The sequence below is a fragment of the Tyto alba genome, unplaced genomic scaffold (genome assembly GCF_018691265.1).
Source record: "Tyto alba isolate M040663 unplaced genomic scaffold, T.alba_DEE_v4.0 Super-Scaffold_11, whole genome shotgun sequence".
In the NCBI taxonomy this organism is placed as follows: Eukaryota; Metazoa; Chordata; class Aves; order Strigiformes; family Tytonidae; genus Tyto; species Tyto alba.
The window spans coordinates 2,841,902-2,852,601 of record NW_024881273.1 but is presented as its reverse complement, the minus strand read 5'-3'; the positions used below and the strand labels follow the sequence as shown (position 1 = coordinate 2,852,601).

Here is a 10,700-nt window from a genome sequence, read left to right as displayed (position 1 = left end):
GCTGTGCGTGGGGCAGAAAGGCGGGGTGCTGGGGCTCGGGGTGCTGGAGCTCGGGGTGCTAGAGCTCAGGGTGCTGGGGCTCGGGGTGCTGGAGCACGGGGTGCTGGGTCTCAGGGTGCTGGAGCTCGGGGTGCTGGGGCTCGGGGTGCTGGGGCTCAGGGTGCTAGAGCTCGGGGTGCTGGGGCTCAGGGTGCTGGGGCTCGGGGTGCTAGAGCTCGGGGTGCTGGGGCTCGGGGTGCTGGGGCTCAGGGTGCTGGGGCTCAGGGGGCAGGGGAGGGCCCGTGGGGAGGCAGGCATGCCGTGGGGATACCGTGCTGGCCCACGGGCCCATGGCTCAGCCCGGCGCTGGGGCAGGCAGGCGGGTACCAGCCTGCAGGCAGCCTGGGAAGAAGAGGAGGAGGAGGAGGAGTTAGTGCTTATTGCGGGCAGCCTTCCCAGGCAGCCTTCCCAGCTCTGGGCAGAGCAGGTGGAGGGACGGAGGGGACGCAGCCTCTCGCCCGGCCGGGGAGATGGAGTGGCTGAGCCAGCGCTGCCCGGTGCTGCCCACTGCCCAGGGCTGTCCCCGGCCGGGCCGCGGCACCTTGCTGCTGGTAAGTGGGAACCCGCCGGCATTGCCAGGGCTGGCTCCGTGCTTGGGATGGGGGGACGCGGGGGACGCGCTGGGGAGCGCGGGGGATGCCAACCCAAGCAACCGTGGAAACGCCACTATCTTTATAAGGGAACCTCTAAAAAAAAAAAAAGAAAAGATCATGCAGGAGGAATGTAATCTCAGTCTCTGCAAAGGGCAAAGCAAATTTCTTACGAGTTTTTTTCCACTTGTGCTGAGGAAGCTCACAGCATACTCAAGATTGCCACAAGTTGTGTTTGAGTTTGTTTATTTTTTTTTTGTACAAAACTTCGTCAAAACTAGGCAAAAACTCCTAAGATGGTAATTTTAAACGCTAAAGATTTTTTTAGTTTACCAAAGCCAAAGCAAATCTTGCAGAAATCTTAGTTTCTCTAAACTCAACTGTCATTTTGCTGGTCAGGGCTTTTCAGTGAAATGCTTATAATCTCACATCAGGTTTTTCAGTTTTGATCACTTCAACATTTTGGCAGTCGTGAGTTTATTTGGTTTATCAGGTAGGAATCCTGAAGATTCATTCCTTCACTTTTGCAGCATCCTTTGACAAATACAATTATTGTGGAAAAAAGGGGGCTTTTATCTTTCTTTTCTGAAAAAAAAAGGGGGGGGGAAAACACCCAAAAAAACCAAGAGAGTGGTCACTCTTATACTAATATTCAGTCACAAATGTTTGTGGGGATTTCCTCATCACATGCACATATATCTTCCAAGAAGATTAATGTTCGCCATGCTGAACAGGTCAGATTTTTTCTTTCCTGAGCAGGGAGCACGATTGCATTCTAATCTGAAAAAATAGATACACCAGCATATCTCTGGCTTGTAACTATCTGAGTAGCTTCTGGGATTTGTTGCATAATATTTGCTAAACAGCTTAGTGGAAAAAAGAGCACAAGAGAAGCTCTAGAATTTATGATGTAAAACCCTGTGATAACAAAGAATATTTCCTCAAGTGGATTGGAAAAGAGGAGACAACCGATATCGCACATCAGTAATTTTCCAAGCGGAAAGGAGCTTCTGTCTTTGTGGTGACGAGAGATTTTTTTAATTCAATCTTTAAGAAAAAAAAAAAAAAACAAACACTCTGACACTGGCCCTATAATGGGAGGTTTTTCAGAGGACAAAGGAGGGTGGAAACAAGGGGGAAAAAAGAATATATTCTTAGTCTTATGAGCATTTTTTTATCACTGTAGTTGAATAAGGACCAGATGCTGTTTATTTCTAAAACAAGACAAAAGACAAAGAGAAGAGCAGCTGTGCAGAGACGGCGAGTGCTGCAGCCCTGGGTGCGGGCACCATCCTTTAGCTATTACTCAGCACACCAAATTAACCTTGCTATTCCAGCAACGTCCCCACTGAGATAATTATATATTTTTATGTGACTGTGTTTGTGGCATGTGGGTACAAAGAGCAGCTAAGGGGCTTGCCAGGAACAGCGACTAACGTACAGCAAAACCAACTTGTTGCCACTGCACTGCCAGTCCACGGAGAGCGTGTTACTGTTTTCTGCAGCCCAGGAGGACAGAGACAGCCCTACAGACCTGGGCTGTCTCCATTAGGATTTCTGTGCCCGAAGGGATCTAATTTCACTGTCCTCTGTCACTATCGGATAATTAAGATGAAGTGAATTTAAAACTTGCATTTAAATCTTACCCTCCACTGCCTGCTCTGCGAGTCTCTGTCATAGCCGGGGTGGGCAGCACAACAGCTGTCAGCAGGACAGTAATCGTCGCGGGCTGACAGGGCAGGGCGAGAGCTCTCCGGGTCCCAGCACAGGCTGTATTATTCCAGGTTTCCCAGGTCTCTGCTCCCACGCCGGGCTCCAGCCCCAGTCTGTTTCCCACGGCCAGGTCCCTACCCCCGCCTGACATACTGCTGTCCTCCGCTCCCCACCCGCAGGGAGGCAGAGGGTCCCGTCCCCCCCATTTCCCAGAGGGGTGGACATGCCTCACCCTGGGCACACAGCAGAAGGACGGCTGCAGGATGTGTCCTCAGCAGGAAAGGTGTGCTTGGTGTGGGAGCCACGTCTGGTGGTTCCTTCTTGCTCCTTTTGGCAATAGAAGTGTATTTTAACAGAGACAAGCAGTGACTTACCTCCTTATTCTTCTTCCGAAAAGCAGTCCTGGCTGCTGAGGCTGTGTGGTGGGGTCTGTAACCCCCCATTAATCTAGAGTGTGACTTCTAGCAGCAGAGGTCTGGGCGCCTCTGGGCTGGTACAGCCTCAAAAACTGACCCTTTCCTGCTCCAAGCACTTGGCACGGTACTCGATTGGAGTGGAATGAATCTCCCTAAGAGCATGTTTTCACTTAAATTACAACTACCATTACTGTAGAGTTGATAGAAGACTGAAGACATCTCTTCAGCCACAGATAATGTAAATGCTTAGTTTTACAAAACTCAATACTTCACCTAACATCATCACTCGTATGTTTTCCATTTTAGGTGGTGATTCTGTCTTTGCTGATGTACCCAGTGCTGAGGAGTCTCGCTCTTCAGCTGCACTCTGCTGTCACTGGCAGCTACATCTCTGGGACCCACTCCATTGCCTTCATCAACTGTCTCAATGAGCAGATTGCCAAGGATCTTGCAAGGTACAGAGACGCTTCCCCTGCTTGTCTGCTTGAACTGTTTGAAAGCGGCTTCTTGTGGAATAAAGCATTTCCTTGTCCCTCGAGAGGATCTATACTTCTCTGTACTTGGCACTTCCACCTGAACGGTGGTCCTTTTCTCCTGCACTCTTTTTCTCTCTCTCTGTATCACATATCCACTTCCCAAGAGCTGTGCTTTCTAAAGGAAAGCTGACATTTGCCTCTGAAGTCAATGCCACGGTAACATCAGGCCAATTCTCCATTTATTCCATTGCCTTTCATTTGCAAGACCCATTTTAAAGCCATGGCCCTAAATGGTCCTCAGATGGATTAAACCCCAGACCCGTGTTCTCTGATCTGCCACAGTCTTTCTTCTCTAGAACAGCACAGATCACAAATTCCAGGAGAGGTGTTTATGGAGAGGGACAAAGCACAGTACGCTGCCATGAAAATAAATAAAAGACAATATTGGTCCACAGCAAACATAGAACAGGCACTTGTGAGGTACCACCTGGAATCCCGCACTCTGCTCACCAGACAAACTTCAGGGAATGAGGGATTCACCTTGATTTTTTTTTTTTTTTTTTTCTCTTTTAATGTATGAGATACTTTGCATGATATTTTGCATGCAGAGGTTTTTTTCACACATCTGTCAGTCCCTGACTCAATAGATGGTTTGTTCAAAGTACTGAAACCATGTTGACTGGGGAAATGTTTATGATGGACCATTAAGTTTCCTGCAACACCTCCTGCACTGTTTTCCCTGCTACCCTGCTGCTTGCCAAAAACTCTCCGAATTCTGTAAAGTGTTCCCAAACAGTCGTTCAGGAACTGGCAGGCTACTGAAAGGGATTTTGTGTCACCTTAAATACTGCAACTGTATTAAGAAATTCAAATGGAATAATATCTGCACTGCTTGATGTCTTCTGAAAAAAGGAGTAACTGTACATGGCTGGTGAAAAGAGCCTCAGTTCCTGAAAATTTTTCATATTAACAGCTTTGCAAATGTTTTCGACTCTTTGTTCCTTATCTTGCAGGGAAAGGAGAGGAAATAAATCACTCCCCATTGCTAAGATATATGTACTTTGGTTGTGGTTTTACTGGTGGAGTAATTATTCCTTTCTTCTGGAATTTGGATGAATGAGCTGTGGTTGTAGAGGATGACACAGGGCTTCTACACTCATTTTCCCACACACCTTTTTCCTGTGCTGTCATGTTTATTCTTCCTTTACATTGCTCAGTGGAGCACTCACTCTGATGGATCGGTCTGCAAGGAAATTTTCCGCTGGTTTTAAGGAAAAGGAGTTCAAGCTTTGTGAAAGCAGATTAGCTGCAGGTAGAATTCAGCATTTGGCTTGTTTGCTGCATCAGTTCTAACTCAGTTTATCTGGATTACTATTAACTTAATGTCCTCAGAAGAAACCCCTGAGTCTACGCAGGAGGTGTACCCTCTCCCCTGTGCCTACCGTGAGAAGCTGACCTCTTTGGGCTGGATGGTGTGACTACAGCACCCCACATAACTTACCTAACACCTGAGCAGCCTGTCAGCCTCTGGTTCTGCCTTAGGCTTGTGCATATAATTTTCCTTGCTTTTCTGCTTATTAATATTTCATCTGCCTCAATTCAGAGTTTATTGTGAGGCAGGGACAAAGAAACACACATTAAGTACCCAACCCCAAGATATCATGTATTATGCAAACATTTTCCACAGATCACATTCAGCTTCTTATAATGTTTCCCGTTCCCATGGTGGCCGCTTGTTTCCGCTCAGCTTGCTAGAACAAAGTTCAGGATCTCAGTTAGGATCACAGTTTATTGGGACAGAGCAGAATCAATTAGAAGGTACTCACCCAAATCAAAAGGTTCCTGCGCTAAAGTGACTTGGAAGTTGCAGGCAGCAAAAACAAAATGATTTGTGCCATGTGTTTGACATGACAAACACAGCGGGGATATCTCCGCTCATGCTGCTGCAGTTTGTTGGTCTACAGATTAACTCAAGATGCTCTACAAGCATTAAATGCCTAGAACTGGCTGCACATGGTGAGAACAAACAACCCGGAGCCTCCTCATATGTCCTCGCAGACCATGGTCCCTCTGAGCCATCGGCAGAGAGACGTCCATCTCCCTCACCTTACTGTGCTTCAGCATTAAACCCGATCCCACGTGTTCGCTGGGTCCAGGCACTGGTTCTCTGGTGCACTGCTGGAGTGGCAAGATGTAGAATCGTCGGGGAGGGCTGCTCTCCTCTCAACACCTGGGTTGCTCCCGGTTCCTCCCTGTCCTGCAGCAGAGCCCGCGCAGCCTTTGCCTCGTGCTCATAGTTGCAAGGTACAAACCTCTGCAAACAGACCGAGAAAGCAGAGATGATACTGAAGACGTGCAAAGGAGCTTATGCACATCCAAACAAGAGCCCAGGTCTCCTTGTGGGGCAGAGGCCAGGCTGCAAGGCACAATGCAGCTGCACATTAGCACCTTGGCCGGGCTATCTTCAGGTCACGGCCCTGGGGGAGTTTCCTATAGTTTGTTTTGTAGTCACCTCCAGGCTGTATCATACCCTGGATGTAAGGATAATAAATTTTTAACTTGCTCTAAGCCAAAAGCATCCTGGAGAGCATTTTGAATTGGAGCGGTAGTTAATTGGAATGGTTTTAATTCTTTAGCTCACTAAGAGTTAATGTTTGCAGGTTGTTGAATCCAGCCTTCCAACCCCCAGTAACTCCTGTCTTCGCTGCAGTTCAAGGTCATCTAGAAGTGACATGTTTGCATCATCAAAGCACTTGGTACAAAGTAGTGCCCCTTGAGGCCAGCGTTAAAGAAAACCGAAGGTGCAGTCATTAGTGCAGCGCTTTTAACAGAGCTGCCTGCAAGGGGGACAGGACTACCACCTAGGTGAGAAGGGCCCAGACATTGCTGTGGTCAGAAAACACAACATTTGACCTAGTCCTTCTAAAAATCCACCCTGAGATTGCTTCAGTACTCTTTAATCACTTAAATATCACTTCTGCTGGCAGACCCGAGCAGCTCTGCAATAACAGATCAGCCCACAACTAAAAGAGGCAGCCAGAGGGAAGGAATTTACTTGGGCTTCAGATATCTAGGACGATTTGGGTAGAAAAACCTTGATGTTAATTTAACAAGATCCACGTTTAGTTTGCTGTGCAAGGAAGAGGCACAGTTTGACAGTATAAATACATGCCTGGGAGACAAACCCCTTCGTGTCCGTCCCAGCCCCGGTTCTTGATGCCTCGCAGCTCAGCCCCGGCCCCGATGTCCCCATGGGGAGATGGGGACAGGGCTAATGCTGGGCAGGGCCCTTGCACCGTGTGAGGCACAGGTCCCGTGTGCTGCTCCAGGATCAGGAGCAACATCCAACAGTCCTGCACGGTAGGGAGGGTCCCAGAGCCGTGCTGGGACTAACTGAGCTGAAGCAGCTCCAGCTGGAGGTCACCTTTGCCTCTGCTTTCTCAGGGTAATAATTAACCCCCAATCCCACGTCTCCAATGTCAAAGCTGCTGCTGGCAGTCAGGGGCAGCGCGAGGGAAGGTCCCCGGGCGAGCGCTGAGCTGCAGCGAGCTGGGGGCAGGCACTAACTCCCCCTCCTGTCTCACCCAGGGCCATCATGGATAAGAAGCTGGCTGCCTACGTGAACATCCTGCCGAAGAGCTCAGCCTTGTAAGTCGGGCTGAATTTTCCCCAGCGCAGGAGGCAAACCTGGGCTCCCCAGGGCGGGGAGGAGGAGATGGAGACCCCGCAGCCCCAGGGAGAGGAGGCAGTTTCCAGAAGGCTGCTGGGTCTGTTTGTTGTTGCAGATGGTAGAGATGATCCTCACCCGTGCAAAGTGCACTAAGCTTATTAAGGAGTGCAAACGCTCCAGCTGCCGGGGGGGGGACCATTTATTTATTGGTTAGTTGGCTGCACAGAGATCTAGCAGAGAGCAAGGTGATTTATGGTCCTGAGGACACAGCGCCTGTTTTTAGAGTACCTAAAAAGAAGCTACACTAGGGAGCAAAAAAGACCTTTCCAATATTAAGCAGCACTTTCAGGAAGGAAGAACAGTATCTTTGACCTTGAAACACGACCAGCCATGCTCCGCAGGCATCCTCAGCCATCCACACAAAAGGATTGCACTTGTTAGAGGGGTTAAAGAAAAAAGCCCCGAAACAGCCATTTGCTCGTAGGAGCACCCCGGCTTAGCCCTGCTAGAAGAGGGGAGCGGGTCCCCACATCGCAGCCTCCCCCCAGGAGGGGTTCCTCACACTGCACACACACCCACACCCCCCCCCGAGGCTCTCCTATAGTCCTGCTGAAATAGGGCAAACCCAGAATTATCCTTCTTCCCCTTATTCTTTGCTCCCTACGAGCCACAACAGCCGGAGCCGAGTCGCTCACGCGGAGCCCTGCCTGCTGTCAGGAGACACCGCGACGCCTCCAAATGCCTCCTCGCGCAGGAACCCGGCGCGCAGATGAAATCACGATGGCCTTCTGTCAACATAAATGTTTTGAAAGGTCATATCTGACTCACGAGAAGTGCATCTCCTCTCCTGCAGGGAAAGAGAGGAAAAAAGCGTGATGCTGCCGCGCTCAGCCTCCCAGCTGCAGCCACGCCGCCGTCCCTGCGGGCACCGTCCACCACCACACAGCCCCCCGTGGTTGCTCCAGTCCCTGTTCCTTTGCCCTGCTGTTCCCCCCCGGGCAGCTCTCTCGAGGCTGGCACAGCCAAGGAGGCCCTGGTCTGTAAATTGGGGTGCTCACTCATGTGCACAGCAGAATTCTGGGGCCAGCGATGCTTCCTGAGCACCACTTTAAAGCAACGGCCGCGTGCAGAAAGCACCGAGCAGGGAAACTACCCCCCCGCCCCCAAAAAGGGACCAGCACGGCTGCAGCCAGAGCTGAATTTGCTGATGCTTCTTTTCTTTTAAATCTAGGTATTTTTGGAAAGGGGAACTGGAAGAATCCACTGAAATACTGCTGGTAGGTGACAAATTCCCCACGTCACAAAAATCCCCGTCCTAGGGGAAAGGGGCTGCAGGGTGGCTTGGGGAGGGTGGCACCACCCTGTCTGAGATTTGGGCCAGGACCTGGGGACCCTGAGCACCTGCCTGCAGGCACGGCGGGGGTGGCTGGGGGTGGCAGCCTGGCTTAGCCCCTTGTGTTGCCCCCAGAGGGGACACCCCCCTGGGAAGAGCCCAGGAAGGGCTCCTGTCACACCGCTGGCTGCTGGCCACGCTGGATGGGTGCAGTGGGTCTGTGTGTGCGGGATTGCTCCATCCCCTTTATTTCTCCCTTGGTTTTTGTTTTGTTGTGCTTTTTAACTCTCCACAGTTAGTGAAAACAAGGACATCCAAAATAGAAGAACTGTCCAACTACGTCAGGTGAGGCTCTGGCTCTGTGGGAGTTTCCAATCCAAGGTAGGCTGCCATCTCCTGCTCAGGCTTTGGGAGCCCAGTTCCTTGAGCCCCTTCCCACCCAGGGTGGGTTTAAGTGCTCCTAATCTACCTTGTGAGACAGAAAAACCCAGACACTGCATCAGCAAGAAAAAAAAAAAAAAACAGGTTGGCAGGAATATCAAACTGTTGGGCTTCAACCAGCCCCTCCATACTGGGTGCAAGAAGGGATTCTCGGTCTCCTAATAGAGGTTATTCCCTGGCTGCCTCCTGGCAGGATTTCCTGCCTCTCCCAAGCACTGAGTGGTGAGTGCAGCCAGCTTTGGGCCAGGGCTCCTGGCCGTCAGCTGCTGGCTGTGGTAAACCCCAAACTCAAAGCAAAATTCTCACATGGCAAAAAGAAGATGCGGATGCTTTGAAGTCAGTGGAGCGCGTGGGGCAGGGCTGGCGCGCACGGCTGGGAGCCCAGCCCTCTGCTTCCTGTGCCTGTGAGCGGGACTGGGGCTGTCCTGCCCTGGGGCCGGCGGTGACACTGCTCCTCTGCATCTGTTTCCACTTTAGATCCATCCACCCCTTTGAAATTCCCGAAATCATCAGCCTGCCTATTGACCAAGGAAACCCTCTCTACCTCAAATGGATAGAGGAAAGTGTCCCACGGGACTAACTGAAAAGTGCAAAAAGCATCTCGCTTTTGGGGTGACCCGGTGAAACGCGCTGAGCCACACTGGTCCCCCTGTGCAGGCAGGAGTTACACACGCGTGGGGAGGCAGTTTAGAGCTTCACGTGTTTGCTATAACACAGCAGCTTGGGATTGGGAATTTTCTTTGCACCCAAAACATCCCTTCCTTGGCCTGTCCCGGTGCCCCAGGGAGCACCGAGCAGCCCAGAGGTGCTGGAGGCTGGAGGAGGGTCACAGTGCCGAGGGCTGTTGCAGCATTGTGGATGGGGATCCACAGAGATTCTCATGTCAGGACACTGCAGCATTTGGGAGCTGACTCAGCCTGCCACCATCAAATACCAGCTGGCAGCCACATCCCGGCAGCCCCCCCAGTGCCGTGCGTCCCCTCGGCCACCGCCTGAAACCCTGCCGAGCCCCCCTGCTCCCCTGCAGCAGCATCCTGCCCCGCTCTGCCTCCTGCTTCCCCAGCCCGGAGGCAGCAGGATGTGGCCGGGCACCCCGCGATGCGCCGGCTCACACCCTCCCCTGCTGTCGTGCAACGCGCTGGTTCGGGTCTTACAAAAATCCAAGGAAACGGCAAACTCGAGCAGAAGCTGAAAGCATTTACCAGGAGTGGCAAGCTCTGACCCCGCTGAGGAGAGCTGGGCGACATCCACGGCCAGTTCAGGGAAACCAAATGCCAGCAGGACCAGGGCACGATCCAGCTGCGGGGCATCGTCCCGGCCCTGCATCCCCTACCCACACCTGAACGGTGGCTTCCTACCTGGGCCAAGTTTAACCTTGTAAAAAAGATGCTCGTGTTAATAGTTTAATGGGATATAACTTATAGAACGATACCGAGTTATTTATGTGACTGGGAAGGGAATAAACGGGAGTGTTTCTTACCCGGGCCGGCTGGCGTGTTGTGGCAGTTTGCGGGCGCGGTGCCCGCTCTGAGCTGGGCGGGAGGAAGGGCCCGTCCTGGGTTTGCAGCGATTCTCTCCGGCCCGATGCTGAGCGATGCTCCGCTGGCTCCCAGCAGCTCCTCTCGGGCTCACGGGGAAGCGGGTCCAGGGTGTTTTGCTGGCATGGAGAGCTGTGCCCACGGGCTCGTGTGGCATCATCAGCTGTCAGAGGTGGTGCAGGGAAGGCTCGCAGCGCAGGGAAAAGAGGGAAAAAGGTCTGAGCTCTGAGAGCGGGGAACTTTTCAGTGCTAAATCCAAAGAAAACAGGGTAGCAGCGGGGCACCTTGCCTGGCAAAAAGGAACAAAGCACACGAAGCGAGCACCAGCACCCCCCGGGCAGATCTGCAGTGCACCCAAAGCTAAGCTTTGTTTAACCCTGTCAGGGCTACGTTGTGCAACGTGCAAGTTTTAGCCTAAGATTATGTGGATGGGGGCTGCTTGGGAGCTCACCAGTCAACAGGACTGTGAGTGAGGGCAGCCCCT

At 51.8% G+C, this 10,700-nt stretch overlaps 1 protein-coding gene across 2 annotated transcripts; it reads left to right on the top strand.

The window, feature by feature from the left end:
- Nucleotides 1-409: 409 nt before the first annotated feature.
- Nucleotides 410-10,157, top strand: CUTA (cutA divalent cation tolerance homolog). 2 transcript variants are annotated; one of them, XM_032999581.2, is made up of 6 exons: nt 410-590; nt 3,065-3,213; nt 6,823-6,882; nt 8,136-8,181; nt 8,533-8,582; nt 9,156-10,157. In XM_032999581.2, exons 1-6 carry the CDS (start codon nt 510-512, stop codon nt 9,256-9,258), a joined length of 489 nt encoding a protein of 162 aa, XP_032855472.1. In that variant the 5' UTR covers nt 410-509; the 3' UTR covers nt 9,259-10,157. The 2 variants fall into 2 exon arrangements, with proteins under 2 accessions (XP_032855472.1, XP_032855473.1); XM_032999582.2 differs by lacking the exon at nt 6,823-6,882.
- The last annotated feature ends 543 nt before the right edge of the window (nt 10,158-10,700 follow it).

Excerpts from the sequence above, each read along its gene's own strand:
- CUTA (XM_032999581.2), top strand. The coding sequence starts at position 510 with ATGGAGTGGCTGAGCCAGCGCTGCCCGGTGCTGCCCACTGCCCAGGGC. Across the intron at positions 591-3,064 it reads GCCGCGGCACCTTGCTGCTG|GTGGTGATTCTGTCTTTGCT; the intron begins GTAAGTGGGAAC and ends TTTCCATTTTAG. Across the intron at positions 8,182-8,532 it reads AATCCACTGAAATACTGCTG|TTAGTGAAAACAAGGACATC; the intron begins GTAGGTGACAAA and ends AACTCTCCACAG.